Source organism: Saccoglossus kowalevskii, chromosome 6, assembly GCF_978046115.1.
Source record: "Saccoglossus kowalevskii chromosome 6, keSacKowa6.1, whole genome shotgun sequence".
Classification (NCBI taxonomy): Eukaryota; Metazoa; Hemichordata; class Enteropneusta; family Harrimaniidae; genus Saccoglossus; species Saccoglossus kowalevskii.
In genome coordinates this window covers 9,600,531-9,623,934 of record NC_140646.1, presented here as the reverse complement: position 1 = coordinate 9,623,934, position 23,404 = coordinate 9,600,531, and the positions used below count along the sequence as shown (strand labels likewise).

General features: G+C 37.5%; 1 protein-coding gene across 1 annotated transcript in view; it reads right to left on the bottom strand.

Annotated features, from left to right (window-relative positions):
• Window positions 1-23,404, bottom strand: part of LOC100374803 (rotatin-like) — a 113,793-nt gene that overhangs the window by 75,594 nt on the left and 14,795 nt on the right. Inside the window, exons 4-10 of the mRNA XM_085499911.1 lie at window positions 18,108-18,340; window positions 9,789-9,879; window positions 9,387-9,501; window positions 8,504-8,648; window positions 8,047-8,209; window positions 7,305-7,572; window positions 1,508-1,687 (exon numbers count right to left, since the gene is read on the bottom strand). Coding sequence (XP_085356037.1) covers window positions 1,508-1,687; window positions 7,305-7,572; window positions 8,047-8,209; window positions 8,504-8,648; window positions 9,387-9,501; window positions 9,789-9,879; window positions 18,108-18,340 — 1,195 coding nt within the window. The remainder of the gene's footprint in view (window positions 1-1,507; window positions 1,688-7,304; window positions 7,573-8,046; window positions 8,210-8,503; window positions 8,649-9,386; window positions 9,502-9,788; window positions 9,880-18,107; window positions 18,341-23,404) is intronic.

Here is a 23,404-nt window from a genome sequence, read left to right as displayed (position 1 = left end):
AGCATCAGCCCCGTCAATGCCTCGAAAGTGTTAGAACATAGATTGCATATTTGTTTACAATGACATCAATTTACATTTTTCCTGTTATTTCACCCATAGACAAGGAATTTAAAAGCCATTTATTTTTGATTGTGAGAAGTTATCAAAAAATGCTTCAAACGTTGTGCTAATTTTGGACATTTAAAGCATCAGATGGACTGATTTTTACAACAAAACACATAACATGGAGTCACTTAGTAGCCTTGCAGTATTAAAATCCAAAACTATAAAGTTTTGGGTCCGTATTCGTCCTCCAAAAAAAAGCGAAGTTGTTACAGTACACAGCGGCCCCGCATTTGAGCAGTTAGAGAGATAAATGACGTCATCTCATTATATATTCAAATCATGTTTACATGCGAAGCATGGTCTGTAAAACAAACGCTTACATAGTAACCGGAGAAAGAGGTTGAAATGCCTAAACGCCAACCCCCTAGTGCTAGTTAACTCAACAACATCCGACGTTTTGTCTTATTCTAGCAGACACTCGACTTCCACCGCAACTTCGGAAAAGGCGTTCGTGTACGGACCTTTGTTGATGGGTGACAATCCCACATAAGACACTAGTTTTGCAAACTTCGCCAACCTCTCCCAACTGCTCGTTGGACCAATACAGATTTTCGGTTGATATTAAATTGTCTGCTCGACTTTTTGGAAGATGGAAATTGATCATGTTTTGCTGACGAAATTTTACCCTCTTGAAGTGTGAACCCCATTGTACTGTCAGCAATGCGTTTCTGTTATAGGTAAAATTTCGCTTCCTCTGAACTGCGTTTTGAGTTTTTCCTTGGGGGCCTCTTTTTTGTGATTGATCAATAATCAGGAGCCGGAGTTGATATGACCGCGTCATCGTCGGTGTGCACTGTTTCCGTCGTGAAGCGATTATGCAAATTACGCAATAAGTCAATGTTATTGTTTGCGTCCAGACTTTTATCTCAAAAACAAAGTGTACAGTATCCGTTATGCAAGTACTTTTTCTTATTTTAAAAAAAAAAAAGGTATTCTAGATGTGTTTCAGTTTTAATTTTGATAAAATTATGAGCCCAATAACTTTTACAAAAGTAATAACAAAAAAAGCAAAATTCACGAAAATAACTACCGCATCCTTAATTAAATATTATTACTATATACAGTATACAGATTACAAGTTTAAAATTACTCAAGCACACTTTTGGCTCAATTTACTTTTTTGTATTTTTTTTTTCAAATTCTAAACTTGATCCAATTTTTGTTGTTTTTGTATGTAATGCCACAGTTGATTTATGCAGCTCCTATTTAAATAGTGAACACCTGACTCAAAAAGGTTGCAACAACGAATAAATAAATAAACAAATAAATAAATAAATAAACAAACAAAATTAATTAATAAATACAATGCATTCTAAATAGTTTACACAAAATCATAAAAAGTAAAGTGAAGGAAGTGGAGCAGTAATCCATAAAATCCATGAAATCCATCAATGATACTTACCTTGTCAATGGGTAGAAGAGATTCTATAAACTGCGTGACATACATAGAAATCATGATAAATGCCAGCCTATGTTGTATGATATCATGCTCCACCATATTCTCTGATATATTACCTTTACTATGGTGGTGATGCAACAACACATCACCCAGAATCTCAAATACATCCACAAGTTTCTCTGTCTGTATTGGAGAGATTATAGCCAATAGTACCGTAAAAACTCGATTAATTCGCAGTAGTAAAAATAATTATTTTTTTAAGTGCACGAATTAATAGCGTAAAAACGGAAATTATTGGTTTTTGGTGCGCGAATTAAAAGAGTACTTTTAGATCGATTCAAAAAGGAGCTGTTTTCATAAATTTATTAGTGATTTGTTTTGTTTTCCAATGAACACGATTACAGAACGTTTTTTTAGTGCCTCTGAGACTCATGGCTAGCGACATTCATGGCGTATAGTCGGGCAGAGAACACGCACTGCGTCAAGGACCATGCACCATGTTACCCTTGAAATGAAACAGTGAAATGGCAAAAGTCACTCTGTACACAAAAAAACAAGCCATGCATGGCACAGTCCCGTTAGTTATTAAATTTAAGAAACGGGGACTAAAAATGATTGACATTTGTATCTGATCATCAAACAAGTACTTGTCCATATTTAGAGATATTGCTCTGGAACACATGTATATATATATCACATGATGTATAACGAATATATAAAATTTGAATATAATCAGTCAAAGCATTTAAGAGTAGGCTCTATAAGCCCAATCATTAAAACAAAATGGCCGCCAGTCAGCCATTTTGAATCCAATCTGAAAAAAAAAAATGCCGTGCATCAGGAACCCGTAATGTCTAATGTATGTACCAAGTTTGAACGAAATCCATCCATAAATGCCAGATATGCTTGATATTTGAGGATTTTTTAGCACAAAAATGACCACCATTCGGCCATTTTGAATAGGATTGTCAAACCAATGTAACTGTTTATCTATGACATGATGTATAATGAATATTTAAAATTTGAACATAATCAGAGAAAGCAAGTCAGAGATACATGTATGGCACGAGAACCACATTCATTGAAACAAAATGGCCGCCAGTTGGTCATTTTGAATCTTATCTGAAAAACAAAATTATTTGCATCAAGGTCCCATAATGTCTAATGTATATATCGAGTTTGAACAAAATTCATTTGTAAACAGCCGAGAAATGCTTGATTTTTAGGATTTTTCAGCACAAAAATGGCCGCCATTCGGCCATCTTGAATCAGATCATAAAACAAAATGATGTGCATATGTATAATGTCATATATGATGTATGTTTGAAGTTTGATTGTGATTGGTCCAGGCATTTCTAAGATACAGGTCCGGATGCACGCACAGATGCACGCACGGAGGTCAAAACATAAGTCCCCGTTTTCGGACTGCGTCCGAATGGGGACTAACAATGAACACATGGCTAGTAGCCGTCTGGCTGCACTGCCTTTTTTTATTTTTCTAGGCTTCGCCCGGGCGATGTTATGGCAGATATTACAAGCCCATCTTGTCTGAAAAAATACCCTTCGTTGATAAAAATGATCTCAAAAAATTTTTAGAAAAAATTATGTTTTGCGTTGACCAAATATAATCATGCAAAGTATAAATTCAAAGCGTTTCAATACATTGTGTGAGGTCGCATTTTACGTGAACAAGAACATGCACTAAGAAGGAAACGCAAGCCAAAGTCGAAACGGGGTGCATCATGGACATGACACAAGACACGCTGCGACAACTGAGTATTCAGCGACATCATTTTGGGACGCAATTGAACTTCAAGTACTTCTTTGTGAAACTTGCTGCGCGGCGATGCTGACGTCAAGTGTGTGTTGACCGAAGTTTGACCCCAAGTCACGCACTGAACTGGCACGTTACCTTAGCAACCTTTTCTTTCGTGCCCCGCGCGTCAATTTAGTAAAATTGTTATTATATCCGAAGGTACTGTAATTACGCAACTTGTATGTAACTCTGTACTGGCTTTGAATATATCAATGTCGTTTACTTAGTGCACTGCTTTTCTAATTACACAAATTTGTTTACAATATTGTACCGGCTCTGAATATTTCAACTTCGTAATGTATTGCTTTCATGATATTTAGTTTTGTTTTAACCACGCGTTTGAATTACGTGCGGCATTGGGCCACCCAGCTTGACGCAAATCAATATACCGGTAGTTACTTGTCATTTGTTCAAAAAATCTTTCAACTCTCACAAATACCATGGACGCAAAGAGTTAACTGAGGGTTAAATGAAAAGGAACGTCTTTCTTGGACAAAAAATACGTCAGTACAAGATTATGTGTGCAAGGTTAGATTTATAGAACGTACATGATCGCTTGTGACACGAGATCAATCGCCCGACCAATCAAAAACGTCAATTTATGCACCATAGGGCGGTTCACTAACGACGAAAAAGCCCTGTACTAAGCTTTCCACCACAGAAATTCGTAATCATTGTGCTGACCGATAGATTTTTTATCGACTAAGTAATAATCTTGCCCAACATCTGTAGTGTCGTGGGGAATGATTTTTTTCAGGTCAAATCTTTACCGAACCTAAACTGCTTGCTAACTGAAAGGCTGTGATGACGGAGATCATCTGCGATTGCGGCTACACCAAGTACTGATAACATAATGTATATTTTTAATGTCTACATGCAATATATTCTGAGTTATCCACTTTATTCTGGTCCGCGAATTAATAGGATACAATTTTAAACAGGTTTTTGAACGCCGCCGCGAATTAAGGTAGAGATGCAGTTTATTTGGCTTGCTTTTTAATTGAGTAATTAGACAATGAAGATGGTATTATATATCCAACATGTTATATATTTTCTGAAAGCTTATTATACAAACTTTGTAAAACTTGTCTTTATTTTAAATATCCAGAATGCGTTTTTGATTTTGGGTCAAAAATATGCTTTTTTGGACAAAAGTGGTTTAAAAAAAATTTGCTTAAAAACTTCAAGTCCATTTGTGGGTAAAATTACATCACTGGATACCTTGGTATACTACAAATTCAAATGCGTCCACTCATCTCTCTAACGGCTTTCAAAGTCGCACAGCATGACCTCAAAGTTCACTCTTTTCTATTTTTGCATAATTTATATATCCATGTTAATTGCAGACTTGTTATTTTTGTTCCACTCGCCGTAATAAACTGTCCGGACGCATTTTGAAGGGGGAACACCTTGTCAATAATGTGTGAAATTTTCGATGCAAATGGCCAAAGCGTCTATCAGCTATTTTAAATTAAAACCCAAGAATTCACCAAAAATAGAAGACGAGAAAAAGGCTAATTTGCATATTTGCGCGTTAAACCGGGAATTACTGCTTTGTCATACTTTGTCATACTTTCTAGACTATTGAAATTGAAAGTTAACGTATAGACATAGACATTTTATGTAAAATCGTTGGACCAGAACAACTGCTCTTGAATATATAAATCAGAAACACGTCATTCATACCAGTGTTTTGGTGGGGTCGGTAAAAACGCGTGTCAATGCCCAGTAAACATTACGTCATCTCATGAATTATTAAACAGGGGGCGGTCCTAGGAAGGTGACCTTTTATCACGATCAAAACATCATGGCTTCTCTTCGATGTATTTTCAATAAAAAATCTACGAGTATTTCAGAGCCTGTAGTTTACCGTGAACAGTACAAAGTGGGATATTAAATTATTTATCCTCGATGATTTTTATGTTGTATTGAGAACCAACTCCAGGAAGCGAACGCACAATAATGAATAATCGCGTAATCCTAGAATCGAAACGCGAGGCACAGAAGTTTTGTTCAGCGTTTCCAATCCCATTTTTCCCACTGCAACATATTTGTTAAAAAAAATATTTGAATTCTGTTCGTTTTTTAAGAAGGCAATTTTTTTATTTTTTCCGTTTTGGTAACGTCTTATTCAGGGATTTTCTAAGACAGTCGCATACAATCAGCGCACGGATGTACGTACAAAACATGCTGTTGTACTACCGGCGACGGTCGCCTGCAAGAAGAGAGATCCAGCTCCTAACGACCAGTTTTAAATAATTTGTGTTGGAAATCTGACATGTTTTAAGAGTGCAAAGTCAAGGTGCATTTTCGAGCGGTCGAATTTTTCTGAATAGAAATCAGCAAATGAAAAAAATAGGAGTGCTAAACAGTGTGTTCGTTAGTTTAAAAAAAAATGGAATGTATGTCAAATTGACGTAAACTTCCCCATTTTTCACGGAAAAAGCAAAGGTCGTGGCCGAGTTGCAGGCTAAAAAACTCAAAAATCAAAACAAAATCATCAATCAGTAAGTGACAAGGAAAACAAAACATCAGACGCGGAGAAGCAGTCAGCGCGTCAAAAGAGTTGTTAATGTATCAAGTTACCTCTCTCAGTGATTTATTTTTCATTGAAATTATTTGCTTGTTTTCAATTAATTTTAGCGTACCTCTGCAATTTAATTTAGCATTGTCAGTTGTTTGCTTCATTGAATTAAACGGAGTTCGTCCGGTTGCAAACAAAGCTGTCTCGCACCACCTAGCAAAACTTGCGAATGATCGGAAAGTTTGTATCTTCCCGACCCAGTGCAATATATCCGGTTAGAATCAAAGCTCACGTGTCCCTTATTTTAGGGACCAGATTCTGCCGTAAATTCGGGATGGGATTTAGAAAAAAATAAAATAGGACTTTTAAGGTATATTTTGGCGTCATTTTCGGACATTTCAATCATTCCTGATGCCTAAAATAGAGTCTAAGTTTTACCGTAGTTATTGACGCCTATTCAAGAGTATGATGTTTATTGTGACTAGCTTGAATGGGTAAGCTTCGTTTCGACAATGAGCTGTTATCACTGTAAACAATGTTAAATTATTCTTCACATGCTCAGTTTATTTTTTGAGAACAATTATTTAAAAATAAAATCTCTCAGTCAATCAGAAACTCGGATTCACGCCTTCAGGGAAAGTCACGTTTGGACGCTCACATCGATTTTGTTTTTCGTTCGGCGGGCTGATGCCTTCAGTGTAGCTTTTGCCTCTTCCGACATAGAAATCATCCGAATCTTCTTTCTACCTCTTTCTTTTCACACCACGCATAATGTAATGATAAAAATTAGGAAAAAACGCTGAGGAAATATAATGTTTGGTTTGCTAGCGAGCGATAACTGATTTGAGAATAATTGCACATGCGCGTGAATTGAATGAACTATGACCAGTACAATCTCGATTTGCATATTGTCAATCAAAGGTCCTGTTATTTGATTACTCATGCAAATTAGGCAATTGGACATAAACATTGCCACATGTGAGTGTTTTTTATTTTTAATCAGAAAATAACCAGCAATTTTAACGGTGTTCTAATAAGAATTCATTGGTCAAATTTTCACAGAATGTTCTTTAGATTAAAAATCTATATAAAAAACGAAAAAAAATATTTTTGATTGAAATTCACAAATAAACTGCATATCTACCTTAAAAGAATACATTTAAAAATTAGCGTTCGAAAATAAAATGGGTGCGCCAATTAAAAGAGACCACGAATTAATCGAGTTTATACGGTATGTTGCAAAGTATATTGTTACACGTATTTTAAAAACTAAAATCAATTTAGCTTCCATTCATGAATTTTAGTACAGCTGTAGTGGCAATAATTCCATCAAAAACAACTTTCTGGTGATTTTACTATTTTTCATGCATCCAAAAAACAATTTCTGATTATTAGATAGGCACTAGAAATCAACTGTTGAAAAAGAAAATAATAAAGTCAAGAACTACACTTTGACATACCACTTCTCTTGCAACCACACTCTTCTCTTGCCAGATGTCTTGCCCAATAGCTTGTTTTAACAACTGTAATATCTCAGTCAATAGTTTAGTACAGTGGACCACCATGTCAGCATTATTTGTCTTCAACAACGGCGTAGCATGTTCTAATACCAGTATACAGAACTGAGGTACAGTAATCTGACCAAACTGTAAAGCTATCATGTCTTCACTGTCTGTTTCAACATCTGATGAGGATTCCTGTAATATATTACCATGCCGTGGTGATTGCCTATCAAAATGAGAAAGATGTTATTGACCATATGTGGCTGGACAATCCATGTCATGCTAATACATATACAATAAAAGTGTGGAGAGTAAATAAAACTACATTATCTGTTCACATTTATTGAAAACGCAACTAAGATGTTATTTATGGATGAAAAAATGGCTACACACACACAAGGTATCGATATTCGACAGTGAGAACACATACATGTATGTGCCAACGCCAACTATCAGTTACCATAAAGACACACCTATAATTGTGGCCTGCTTTTTTACACCATTAGGCATCGCACAGAAGTAAGTTTTTCTTTGTTTTCTTTTGTAAGATTTATTTAATTTTCTTTTAAAATTTTGTCATCTGTTTTCAGTTTTATTTATTTGTATTCATTTGTAATCCTGAAGCAAAATGTTGACTCCATTAAATGAACAGGAAACATTAGTTTAAGTGTTGATGTGCATCCTTTCAGTGTATACTTACATAGGAGTTGATGTTAGACTGGAATCACCTTCTTGTCCATCACCACGTAACCTCTGACCTGAATAACCCAATACTGTGGGCCTACTTACACTGATTAGACTAGATTGTAAGGTAGAGTTACTATTAGAACTGGAATTACTGCTACCAGACGTACCAAAGTCAACTGAAAAGGAAAATACAACAATTTTTATTTAATGGAGGTCATTCACCAAACAAGTGTCACTTTTAAATCAAGAAATCTGAAAATGGTCTGTTGCATTTGTAAATAAATTGTTTGTATTTGCTTAGTATGGTGAAAGTTTGTTGTACCGGTACTTAGAAACACATCAAAACCATTTTAGTCTATGGGAGATATACTTTTAATAAGCAAATATGGAACTAGTGAGTAGACAATACACTTCCATTGAAGAGAATACATGCTAATGTAGCTACTAATCAATTTATGAACCACACTTACCTTGCTTAGGACAGTACAATGCTGGGTCATGATAGAAAGTAATCCGTGCTTGTAAATTGATGGATAGATCTTTCAAGCATTTTACAGCTGATAATGGTAATGTGTGTTCATGTGGTGGTTTCAACTTCAGCAATGCCAGTAAACTCTACAAGAAATTATTAAATCTAGCAATTAGATATTTGCCTGCAATCACAAGTTGAATATTACAGAACCAGTGTATTGCAACCATGCATGTAAATATTAAAATACATAGCCACATGCCCCTGTTACTGAGCCTTGTTACTACATATTGTTCATACATATGTACAAACGTTCATTTAGGGGGGAGAGAGAGAGAGAGAGAGGAGAGAGAGAGGAGAGAGAGGAGAGAGAGGAGAGAGAGGAGAGAGAGGAGAGAGAGAGGAGAGAGAGAGGAGAGAGAGAGGAGAGAGGAGAGGAGAGAGGAGAGGAGAGAGGAGAGGAGAGAGGAGAGGAGAGAGGAGAGGAGAGAGGAGAGGAGAGAGGAGAGGAGAGAGGAGAGGAGAGAGGAGAGGAGAGAGGAGAGAGGAGAGGAGAGAGGAGAGAGAGAGAGAGAGAGAGAGAGAGAGAGAGAGAGAGAGAGAGAGAGAGAGAGAGAGAGAGAGAGAGAGAGAGAGAGAGAGAGACAAAGGGGGTGATGGTTAAATGAAGTAATTATATTTGCTGTGTGCATTTTTTAATTATCCAGTGACATGTATGTACATGCACAACTTAAAATTTTGCTAGCATTAAAAGCTGGATTGTAAGTTTTTATGGAAAGGCAAAGCTAGCAGATAGCCAGCCAGAATAAGTTATGACATCACTGCAATTTAACTATAGTATAGTATATGTAACTATAGTATAGGACAAAAGTAGTTCAACAAACCTGCACAATATTTGGTCTTTGTAGAAATATCTCAGCTGGAAAATCCTTCAAAACCACTTGACTTAGAAATTCACATGAATTAGCAACAAGGACAGGATTTGAACTTCTCAGAGAACTACAAGAAAGCAAGATAGTGTTTACAAAAACTGCATAAAAACAAGCTATCCCCATCTAGGGCCCACAGCAGAACATATAAAATGTCTATTTTATGAGAATAACAAAATGATGTCACTTGTATTAATGATATGGAAGAATAGTTATAGATTTCTGAGTCCTTATTTTGTTATACATGTATATTAGAAACAAACAGAAGGCACTAAATTTGACTTTAAAACCTTGTGACCTACTGCATACCTAATGAGAAACTTGACATTTCAAAAACAAATATTATGTCAGTCCTACCTGTCAGTTGAGGTGAGAACTTGTTTGTCTGTAGACGTCAGTGGTAACCATGGAAATGTAGAAAATTGAAAACAACTAGTCATTTCATAACCTGGAAAATAAAATGACGACCAATCATCAATTATTAATTAAAAACTAATCTATAGCACCCTTAACATTTTAAATATCATCAACGTCATTTAAGTAAAGTAAGGTATGGATCAATTATCAACAAATCATGTCACGAGTTGACAGAGTTCCCATTGTTCAATAGTAAAATAGTAAACAACACTGCAATGGGTCGGCTATTTAGAGTTTGAAACCTAAACCCTGGCTATCACAAGGTCTCCTTGAATCGGTCAAAAGGAAACATAAATTATTCAGCAAATTGAAAAACTAACCAACTGATACTAATTTTTTGAATAAATATAAAGCCTACGGAAACTTGTTAACTAAATTACTAAAATCGACCAAGAAACGGTATTATTCAAACAAATTTTCAGCATCCCGTGGTAATAGCAACAAAACATGGCAAGTGGTCAACAAAGTCCTTAATCAATCTAATCATTCAACTATTCCACAGAAATTAATTTCAGGCAATTCTGGCAAAATACTGACCACTAGTTCAGATATTGCAGATGAGTTCAATGACCACTTTGTTAATATCGGTCCAAATCTTGCCGCTCAAATTACTAGCTCTGGTGATTTCAATGATAACCTCACTTAGTCGATTTGTCATTTCTTGAACCTAGAAATTTTGTTTCCTATGAAGTTTTTTTATTGATTTACATTCATATGGGACCAAAGAACAATTTTAGCTTGGTTGCCAAAATTGCAACATTGGGCAACTCTGCTAATTTGCATAATCCAAGATGGCCACCAAACGTCATTTTGAAAATGTAAATTTTGACCCACCCGTCCTACTATAGTGTGTAATACCTCTTTTTAAGGGTTTTCTTGTGTGTAGAATTCATTTCTGATGTTATTTTTCTATTTGCAGGTCAACGTTTAGTGCTAAAGGTCAGGTCAATATTAACTTTGACCTTTATTATTTTATTTATTTATATTTGAATAGCAGTAGCGAATATTGCACCTAAACGTTTGAAATGAATTATTGTTTTTTTTTCTAATTTTACTGTTTCTTTTCTGGGTATCAGAGATGACTGATGCTGGGAAATGCCTCCTGCCAACCTGCAGCAAGTCTGGGCGACTAAAAACATTCAAATTACAAGCCGTGCAAAGACTTATTGCATGTGCAACAGAGCGGCATGATGATGAAACCCTTACTAGAATGCAGGATGTTTTGGACTCTCAAGGAGAGGATGCATCAGTAGAAGTTTATCAAGGCTGCTACTGTTCATTCACCTCTAAGGAACATATTAAACAAGTTGTTAATAAGAAGAGAAAGGAAGGTTTACTAGATAGTGATGAACCTCCCGCTGCCAGAATCAGAAGATCACAAGTGACAGAGTTTCATTTTAAGAAACAATGCTTGTTTTGTGCAGCAGTTTGTGAACCTGTTAATCCTAAACATCCCAATAGGTGGGACAGAGTGGTACAGTGTGAAAGAAAGGGTCTCAAAGATGCTCCACCTTTCAAGGATGTTGTACTACAGTATTGTGATGATCGAAATGATTTGTGGAGTCGAGAAGTTGCTATGCGCTGTCATGGTGTACATGACTTATCTGCAGCTGAGGCACAGTATCACGTTCGCTGTTATGATGAATTCAGAAAAATTCCCATGCATGCTGACCAGAGCCCAATGATTGATGATACTGCATTGAAGCTGCTTGTTGATGAGATGTATACTAAAAGAAAACTATGTACTTGGGCTTCTATTGAACTGTATGATAAGTATGTGAGTCATGGTGGTCAGTTGTCACGAAAGCAAATGTTTACCAATCTGGTTACGTATTTGGGTGATGATGTGGCGGTGCTTTACATTGAGGGTTGTGCATCTATTGTTGGTTTTCGGGAGTTTGTAGGCAAAATCTTAAAGTTTGTCAAAGTGGACACATTGGATGAGGACAAAGAGGATGCTTTGGTCCGAAAGATCAAAACTGAGGCACGTGAAATTCCTTCCAATAACAAAATATATGATCTTGGTGACTTTACATTTGCCAAAACAAAAGAACACACTAGTGCCACACTGCTCAGGTTTGTCTCAAAGCTGGTATCACATGGTGAAATTACAAAGGCATCACTGAGTTTATCACAATCAATACAATATCACATTACCAATACACGAAACCAAACAGCACTTGGGTTGGGTGTGAAACTACATCACAAGTTTGGTAGCAGTGATCTCATTCAAATTTTGAATGGACATGGATATACTGTGTCATATGATGAGGTGTTACGGTTCCGCAAGTCAGCGACAAAGTATGTTGGTGATAATGCTGCCACACTGCATAGGATGATGGGACTCACGCAAACAGTTGGAGTCGTATTTGGTTGGTATGATAACTTTGACTTGCTGGTGTCAACCCCAAATGGTCGCCGTGAGACACATGCCATGGCCACAGAATTTCAGATGCATCCTGCTGGGATCATTGAGACTGGAAACATTCAGACGGGCATCAGCAAAATTGTAATCCCACGCCTTACATCCAAGCAGGCCAAGTCTGTGGGTAATAGCAAGGCCATAACAATTATACACTACACTGGTCTTAAGAAAGTAATTCCTCCTGCCGTACCAACTGACAAGACCACTGGGATCAGTTTCAATGAAGTATGTGCTCGTCAGGCCAGTCTGATGGCTGCACAAGAAAAAGACACACAGTGGCTCAACAGCTTGAGAGAAGGGCAAGATGCTATGGAGTGGAATGGTTTCAACAATCAGCTTGCCAGGAACCATAGCATACTAAGACCTGGCAGCACGTATATGTTTGGTCCTTTGATTGATGCACCTCCTTCCCACCCAGACACAATACTTACAACCCTGACATACATGCAGGGGTCGCTGGTCGACATGGGAATGACGTATGTTCACCTCACTATGGACATGCAGCTGTTTGTTGTAACAAAGCAGGTATGCTGGAACCAGCCAGTGCAGTTCTATAATGTAATCGCTCATCCTGGTGGAATGCATATTATACAGTCATTCCTCAGCAGCATTGGAAAACTAATGCAAGGTTCAGCTCTGGAAGTGTATGTGGCTGCAGCATATGGAGGGCTGACAGGCATATTCACTGGCAAATCCTGGGTGAAAGCATTGAGAGCCTTTCGTGGTGTATCAGCATCAATCTTGAAGCGTTTTCTATCAACTGGGCCAAAGACATTTGAACAGATAGAGAAGTACCTGGACAATGCTCGCCTCCATCCCACTGGCCGGCACTGGGTAGACAACTTTATTCTTCCTACACTACTCATCCACCAGTTTGAACGTGCAGAGAGAGAAGGTAACATTTACTTGAAGCAGCAATCCTTGGAGCGAATGATGAAGTACTTCTTCCTTGCTGGCCATGTGCAATATGCTCGATATTTGACCCAGTACCTGCTGGAGATGCGCAGACATCATGCCATAGAAGCTATGCCAGACCTTGTCTGTCGGCACCATGATGGATATTGGAATGCTGTCTCTGCTGACCAGTTTGGTGAGCAGACTGCTATTAAGATGGGAAAAGGAGCTCTCAAGGGAATGACACTGTCTGCTGAGCTTGTGTGTGAGTGGATTGATGCATTCCCTATCACTGTACATGTATCAGACTGTGTGGATCGTATGTACTCTGCTTATACACCAGGCAAAAATGCACAGAGACAGCACAAAGAAGAGTTAAAGCATCGACGTGTCTTGGATGCAAAAGATAGAAGTCTCATTGATGCAGAGGTTGAGAAGTATCCTCACCCACTAGAAGATCATCGACCTCATCTGTACAATCCAGTCACTGGCCAAATTGCCCCCTCTGTTGTGAATGTTGCTGACTCGATTGCGATTGGAGAAAAAATGGAGAGAAAATACATTGCCAGTCTTCCTAATGGTTTTTACAACCCTATAAGTAGCCCTATCAAGACAATTTCTATTCTCAAGAAAAAAGTGAAGGGCAACAAAGTCAGGCCAGTAATAGACCTTGAAAACATTTTTCTTCGGTTATTGGTGATTGGTCAGCGAAGACAGATGAAGCTTGAGCCGCTGTTTGCCTATGAACTGTGTGCTGTGCCTGCATCAATCATCGATGAGTATGGTTGTCTTCGCAAAGATAGCAAGTCAGAGCTGGTTAAACGACTAGCTGTGCCTGAGACATTGCCAACATCAGCTGATATTGTCATCGTGGATGTTTCACAGTTGTTCTACCATATTGTATGGCCACATAAGGGTAGTCAGATCTAATCACATCCATTCACAGACGTTTGAGTCATTACCCAGCTGCTACTGAGAAAATCATTGTCTTCGACAAGTACCAAGATGTCTCTGCAAAGGATCATGAGAGAATGCCTCGGGCTGGGGATATTATTACCGACTATGAACTTTCTATCACAAGTTCTTTACCCAAACGAGATGTCATTCTGAAAAGCAAAAACAACAAGCGGAGACTTGCGAGTATGTTGCACACCTTCAGTGTTGAAGACAATGTGACAATGGATAATCATATTGACAGTGCATTTGGTCATGATGAGGCAGATATAACTATGGTTTCCTATGTAATTGTGGCAGCTAACTCTGGAAAGGCTGTGATACGTGTGCTTAGTGATGACACTGATGTATTTGTTCTGTTAGTGTATTGGGTGTATCGAATGGACCTACAGTGCAAAGTACAGATAGAGCGTTGGGATGGGACACTCCTGAATATTAATGCAACCTGTGCTAACCTAGGCCCAAAATGTCTGCAACTCCTGGGAATGCATGCCCTCAGTGGGTGCGACACGACCTCATATCTGTATGGCAAAGGCAAGATTAGTGCACTAAAAACTTTGCTAGCAGGGAACTTCCCAGGTTTAGCTGATGTGCTGGGTGAGGTGGCTGCCACAGATGATGATTTGCTAGAGGCAGTAAAACCCTTTCTTCTGGCTCTTTATGGCCAGCTGCCAGGAACTACTATGGAATCTGCCCGCTTTACATTGTTCACCAAAAAGAAGATGTATCCTAAAGTGATGGCACTTCCTCCAACGACACCCAACCTCTTGCAGCATGTTTTAAGGGCTCATTTACAAGTGATGTTGTGGAAAGCAGCAGACGATCAAGTTCCACCTGTTGAGTCAGCTGATATCACAAAATTTGGATGGGAGATCCAGGAGAGTACCCCAGTTCCTGTCAGTGCTAAGGGTGACCCAGTACCGCCAGAACTAATTGATGTGATTCAGTGTCAATGCAAAGCACAAGGTAAAAAATGTATCACTGAGGCATGTGGCTGCCACAAAAAACATCTTTCGTGCACGTCATACTGTAATTGCTCTGGTGAATATGGCTGCTGCAATCCATACACGAACAGACGAGATGTTGAAGTTACAGACGAAGTGGGTGTAGACATGGAGGATGATGTGGAGATTTTCAGGATAATGTAGACCAGGATGCTGAAGAAGATTTTGATGATGATGCGGAACAGGAAGATGTGGAGAGTAGTCTTTCTGATCCTGATAATGAGTGGGAGCATACAGATTTTTAATTTCAGATATAAAAGATTAAGACTATCTACTTATTGTGTTATTTTACACTTATTATGAATACCATTTTTGTGTCATGTAATTACAGATTTCACAGAAAGAAAACATGAATAAAGTTAATTATGAATGTTGATAAATTTGTTATTTTTATTTTGTGTTCTAACCTAAGCTTCGCCCTGGGCTTTCACACATGAGATTAACCAGCAAAATAACACCAGGAATATATTGTATACACAGAAAAACCATTAAAAAGAGGTATTGCACATTATTCTAGGACAAACGGGTCAAAAGTTTAATTTTCCAGATGACGTTTGGTGGCCATCTTGGATTATGCAAATTAGCAGAGTTGCCCAATGTTGCAATTTTGGCAACCAAGCTAAAATTGTTCTTTGGTCCCATATGAATGTAAATCAATAAAAAAACTTCATAGGAAACAACATTTCTTGGTTTAGTATTGGACAGATAGAAATGTCAAACCGACTAACTGGCAATTATCTAAACTCTTTCTTCTTCCATCCTGTAAGGGACAGCGGTGTTTTTAAAGAAATTATTTCCCTTGCCCTGAACAAATCTGTTGGACATGACAGCATTCACCCAAAACTAGCAAGAGACGCTGCGCACCTAATCTCTCATCCTCTCGCACATATTATCAATTGTTCACTGAGCCAAGGAATTTTCTCAGAATCTCTCAAAACTGCTAAAATGACCCCAATTTATAACAAGCAGCCTGTCGGCTGAGATAGCTCCACTGTTAGCAATGCACATTTAAATTAAAGAACAGAAAATATCATTAGAAAATGAACAATATGTAGACTTGCTGTTTTCAACAAGAATTCAAAAATATCACTTTTCACTAAAAATGACAAAAATAATCATCAAAATTAGATAACTGAAGATATCACCACGAAATTAACAAATTTGAAAGAGGTCCACATGTAGTACCTATATATGTAATATCAAAGCAATCGGACTTGTGGTTTTTAACAAGAAGTCGAAAATATCACTTTTTACCAAAAATGACAAAAATATTCACCGAAATTATAGAATTGAAGATATCATCCTGAAATGAACACATCTGAGAGAGGTACACATGTAGTACCTATATATGTAATATCAAGCAATTGGACTTGCGGTTTTCAACAAGAAGTCGAAAAATATCACTTTTCACCAAAAATTACAAAAATATTCATCAAAATTAGAAAATTGAAGATATCATCATGAAATAAACAAATTTGAGTGAGGTCCACATGTAGTACCTATATATGTAATATCAAAGCAATCAGACTTGTGGTTTTTAACAAGAAGTCGAAAATATCACTGAATTGAAGATATGATCATGAAATGAACAAATCTGAGAGAGGTCTACCCAAGGTACATATTATTCTTTATGGACTGGATACGGCTTTTGCGGCCCGAGGTCGTGCGGCGTAAACCGTATGATCGAGGGCAGCAAAAGCCGTATCTAGTCCATAAAGGTTTTATCATATACCTTATATGAAAAAAAAGTCTTTAGTTATGTTATTTTTCGCTCGTCTGGCCCAAAAGAAAACCTATTCGATTTCATCCGGGTTTCGATACGGGCCTTTTTACTGGTGCGGATTTATACGATGGATTCTAAATGACGGAAACGCGTCAACATCTCTCACACAATAGACCGGTACCGCATGACGTCAGTGACAGGGATCTATAGACAAACTAATGTCACCAAATATATCCACAAATTACGTTTTAATGAAACAGCAAATGAACATAAATTTATAACAATATTTTAACAGTAATAAATACGAACTCATTATAAACTTTCTTTCTTAAGAATGGACACTACAGTCCAGCTAAGTTGGTCATTTACTGACCGTCCGACAACGGACGATTTCTTGGAGCTGATGCTGTAGCCACAGGTAAAGACGGGTAAAGACACGTTAATTTCACAGTTGTTAAAAAGCTTAGTCGGTGAACGAGAAACAATTGCTTGACGAGAAGCAGTTTGATTTACAGTAACAGATTCTGGCGTAACCAAGAATATCTGAAATGCGCCGACGATTTTCCGTTGAGATACAGTATCTCCAGACAGTCAGCTGGCATCGGTGTCGCTGGGTGTATCCCGCGACACCGATGCCAGCTGAATGTGAGTATCGTAGTGCTGTAAACTTGACCTGTTTTTGTGACCAGTTTATTTATGATTGGTTGTGGTGGAATGCCGGCTTTCGTCAGGGTAATAATGAATCCAACTTGTGTTTTCAGTATATTTTCCATCCACAGAATATCGTAATATCGTCAGCCATTATAAACAGAAAGTAGTTCCAGGAAATAGACACGTTTACCAAATATGGTAAACAGGGCCCGGGCGTGATATGGAAAATTATTGCACGGCTCGCGCATCAGGATTTCCATAGCGTTACGAGGCCGGGCAATACGAGGTATATGATAAACACCAAGTATCAAAGCATTCAGGCTTGTAGTTTTCAAGAAGAAGTCGAAAAAGTAAAACATTGACACGGACGACGGACAATCACTCATATGATAAGCTCCGCTCGACAAAGTCGACAGCGGAGCTAAAAAATGACCTGCATCAAGGTCTCATTATGTCCTACAAAAATTGATTTTTTTTTATCACAGGGTTAATTTATCCTACACCACTCATATAAAGACTATAAAGAGGATTATTTTGCGAATTTGTTATGAAAATAGGGAGCTGGTGGTGAAAGGATTAATGATTCATGCAGTATGAATTATACTTACCAGGCCCCTGTGATGTTTGTAACTGTAGTTGTTGATTCGCTGAAAGTTCATTGATTGATTGTTGGTGTGACTGATGTACAAAGTAACCCACTTGTGGTTCTTCTATATCATAGGTCGGTCTATTCTGTGTTTGAGTTATATGTTCATGGTGTATTCTAGTATCTTTCTGCTCAGAACTCTTCGCATCACTTCTACTTGATACATCATCTACATAATCATCAACAAATTTATATCTGTCAATGCACAAATATCTTAGTTCATGTTTGCATAATTGAACTTTAGCCCAACATGCAATGCAAGTAATACTCCCATGATGCATCACACTTCTAGTAGTAAAATATCTTTTTGTGGGAGACAATGAAATGTTGAAATGAATTGCACCTCTATCATCATTCTAAACTAATGTTGGTGAAAGTCACTAAATTTTAAATTTAGTTCTCATGAACACCGTTAACTCATCAAATCGTGAAAATTAACCAGTTTACAGAATTTTGTATTTCAAAGCTAGAAGTAAATGTCTCCATGCGATTGGAATATTGACGAAAGCTTTCAATACATAACATTTTTTTTCCCTTCCCTCATTGATCACATCTTCAGTGTGCAACAACACACAAAGTAAAACCATGTAGTGTTAACTGATGTGAAGCTAATTACTGGCAAGCAGCAATATTGGTATGCTGAAGCTGGTTACTACCTTAAACTAAAATATGTTTGGATATTTAGAGGAGTAACAAATTCCCACTTCTGGTCCAGCTAGACCTAAAATGCACCACCGATTTGAGATATAATTTTTGGTATGTGTTGGTTCTTGGATATTTCAGCTTCGTTGTCCTGTACTTCGTTTAGTAATTCGAACTTCCTACATTGCGTAAAAACGGAGAGTTTCGACACCGAAAATGCCTTCGCTTAATTGCTAAGGGATGGTCGCTTAGGTATGTGCTCTGTAACCTAAAAACTTTAGGCAATCAAACAAAAATGACATTGTACTAAAGTACATAAAGTATGTAGCATAAAAACAACTTGCTCTCTTGCTTATTGTGACACCCTCAAATTGAAAGTCAACAATGGTATAATCCCCTATTTTACGCCACGACTCAACAGTCTTTTTGCTTGACGTGTTCATTTGCCTTCAATTACGTTTCGGTGGCTGTCACTGTCGTATTTTGAGTCTTGTCGATAACATTTTGGTTCAAATTCATGTAGCTATCGCCGAGAAAATTTGAAAAATCTTTCAACTAAACTGGAAGTCAAATTAGCATAACAATGCTTTTAGCCTTTATCGTTTCGCCATATTGAATTGAATTTCCAACTACAACATTTAAACCTTAGTCGGGGAAATTCACTCGCATTAAGGTAGCGAGAAGGTTTTGTGACGTTTTTAAATAAAACATTCTCTGTCTGTTGTCTCGTTCAGAACAGTAATTTAGGTTATATATATCAAAAGACTAAGTATAGAGGTGCAAGTTCGCACAAACTGGACAGACATTGTTTACATAATTATCACGTGACATCAAAAATGGCGAACCTTGTAAAAATGACTAAGTACGCGATTGCGAGACCACACTGCGGAATTTCCTGGTGAAATTTAAGTTATGCATTGTCCGTAATCAAGTCCATTGAAATGCGTCTCCGATAATCAAAAGACCTATTATTCCGATTTCTATGCAGGTTTGTTTTTTTGTCCCCAAATTATTTCATACTTGGCACCTTTAACAGACTATTATTCTGTGACAAAGCATTTTCTTTAAAAACCCAGACATATTTCGCACCATCATTATCTTTTGAACGATAACTGCGAGTTTGAATGTCCTAGTCCGAACGCACTTGATTTAGCGGCGGTCCCAATGAGTCGTACTCGATCAAAACTTCAACTCGAGAAAAACGCGAAAAACAGTTTTGGTTAATAAAACACTGTAGATTTGTTGCATTATTATAAATATACACTAAAAATGGCCAAACATATTAACCACTGATATCATAGAACTCATAATGAGTGTCAGATAATGAATAATTTCAAGCTCGAGCGTGAAAAATGAAGAAAACTGCTGGCATTTGAGTCCGTACTCCAGGAACGTTCGGGTTTTCCATTGTTATGCAAACGAACAACGAGGGATAATCCTCTGACAAACATTACTGTCCCACTGTACACGCTGACAGTTTACAAACAAGCTAATCCTTCAAGTGTCTCAGATAAGACATCTAATAAAACGGTTTTCATGGTGAAACAAAATGGCCGATGTTTGAAAAAAAATTGCTGTGTCAGAGTGCGACACTGAGTGGCAGATTTTTCTTTGCCTCGTCTGTCAACGCTTTCTTTCTTTTCTTCGCCATTGCGTTAGAAAAAAAATGTATTAGTAAAATAGAATATTGATTTGGAAAATAAAACGATTTAAAAGAAAGTTGTGCAAAGTTACAGTACTCCTTTCGCACAACCTCCCGCCCGCTTCCGCTTTCCAATCACCTTTTTCTCTCGCTTTTGCGACCGCTTGTTGAATTCAACCGGACAATTTTTGCTTTTTTTTTCGACCGCGCAAACCCCGAAATATCACCGCCCACCTACTCGCTCGCGCACATTTAAAATTCGGACTAACAGAATAATTTCCGAGGTTCACATTGTCTTATAATTGTCTTTCTGGTTTTTATAGATGTTGAACAGCTGACAAAAGTTCAAATACTTTTTGTTTTAATTATATATAATTATATGCACGCAACCTGACCCTTTGACCTCGATTTGGCTTGGACTGAATATTTTATTTTAAACAATATTCTGACGTGAAATACAAAATGTATTTCAACACAAGTACGACATGGTTGTCTGGGGTTTCTTTCCTGATTGTTGAGTCTTCGCAATGTGTTTTGTATAATTATTGTTGTTTTCCCCCGATGCTGAAGGACCGTGAAGCTAAATGGCAGTTACATGCATGGGCTGAGTGAAAGAAAATATTTCTAAGCCTAAAATAAAACCTAATATTACACCTCTTTGTGTATTTGTTAATTTTACATATGTTTGTCATGACAGTATGTTTGTAAATATCTAGAAAAATCTCGTCTTTCGTTGATAATTTTGATTGTTTGTTTGGAATGTCGATCCCCATTGGTTTCTCCATACTGAGTTTAGGAAGGGCGTCGATCAACACCGTGACAATCAGCCGAGAGAAGACAAACATTGACCGTAATTCATGGAGATCATGTCCGTAATTTGTGGGCTGAAACCCCAAATAATTAATCAAGTATTATTATTTTAATATATATTTTATTTTACATCGCAAAACTAAACCATGCCCAAAACAGAGCTCGAGTTGTTCGCGGTGAAACAACCGCATTGAAGACGATGCAACTTCAACTAGCCATTTCTTGCCTTGAAATAAAAAAAATAAAAATTCGAAGAGCATCGGGGAAAATATTAATAATCATCCTTATCAACCGCTTGCTTTATTTTATTCGAATCCATGAAATTCACGATTTTTTTTACATTTGTTGGCAACTTCCGCGCTAAAAAAGATTGAAAATGTGGGTGTGGTTATTTTGCAAAGTCCTGTTGATAATAAGGACAAATATGGTTCTGTGACCCAGTTCGTGCTCCGATCAGGTGACTCTCAGCCAATCAATGATGTTGTAACAAAGCATGTTTGACGCTAATTGAAGGGTCGTCGTACAATCCAATCACCGGCGTCGATTCACATAGTTGTTTGCACAGTCACTTGGGGGCTGAAAATCAATAAATACTAATTTTCAAAAAAAAAATCATCCGCTATACGTATATAAATAAACAAGTTGTGAAACACGGCACCTAGTAAATCGACACCCTGTCGGTTTCAAATGTCGATTTCTTACCTTAAAATGCGAAACAAAAATTTTAGAGGGGATCAGGTGTTACGTTAATAACCATTGTTCATAATCGCTAACTTGGTTTTATTCAAAACTGCACAAATCGCGAGTTTTCTGGTGATATCCGACAATTTCATGATCGAAAATGGCCAGCAGCCAGAATCAAGGGGGATTCGCACAGAGTTCTGGGTAAATCAAGTGCGCATACTCATTTTCAGCCAATCAGGCGTGCCGTAACAGCGAGTATTTCCTTGATTTACCCAGAACTCTATGCGAATCCCCCTTGATTCTGGCTGCTGGCCATTTTCGTTCATGAAAACGTCGGATATCATCAGAAAACGCGGAATTTGTGCAGTTTTGAATAAAACCAAGTTAGCGATTATGAACAATGGTTATTAACGTAACACCTGATCCCCTCTAAAATTTTTGTTTCGCATTTTAAGGTAAGAAATCAACATTTGAAACCGACAGGGTGTCGATTTACTAGGTGCCGTGTTTCACAACTTGTTTATTTATATACGTATAGCGGATGATTTTTTTTTGTTGAAAATTAGTATTTATTGATTTTCAGCCCCCAAGTGACTGTGGTTGTTTGTGCTGTGGCAGGCTTCAAAATTATTTGCTGAAAAACATATATTTTGACAAACTGATGGAATTTGACCTTAGTTCAAAAAAGAAAATACTAGGCTAAGATACATTAGAGCTCACGCGAATCAGTTTTCTCTGCAAGTTGTGAAATAAAGTAAACCAGAGTAGCGTCGATGATTTTCAGCCTTGAAGGACTTTGAATTGTTCATCGACTGGCCACCAAATAGTTATGGTTATAACTAAATTTGACACGTTTTTCTTTTAAGCCCAATAAATTATTCATACATGTCAAGCTCTGTTCGATTTTTTCAGGGCATGTGGCCGTTTTTAGTCGAAAATATTTTTTGTGGGAACACTTTTGTATACGGTATAGACCGAGCTCATTCAATGATCGTGACTTAATTTTAAAAATTGAATGTCAAATTTTACCAGACGTGGACCGATGTGGATTCGATATAGTTATTTTTGGAATTAATCACTAACATTTCCTCGTTTCTCTGCTCTGTCAAAAGGAGTCACCTAGGCTTTTTTCACGTAACTGTCTCATTAAAATAAAAATAAAAATATTACATCTAGAACAAGCACCCAAAACACGTAACAAGAGGTCCCAGTTCAGTTGCTTTCACGATACAAGTGTAATACAGCTATTAGATTTGAGGTGTCGTTCAGAATGTAATAATAGTTAATACTAGTTGTATGTTCACACTTCACTATCAAAACCACCATTTCGACCACTCATGTGCCAGTGATCAGTGTTTGGGCGAGCGGTCAATGTTTTCAATGAGTGAGCGAGCGAAAAAAAAAAACGCGATTAAAATGCGGTCGGTTTCCGGTCGGACAAGACCGCGTGGTCGGAAATTAAGCGATAAGCGGTCGATGTA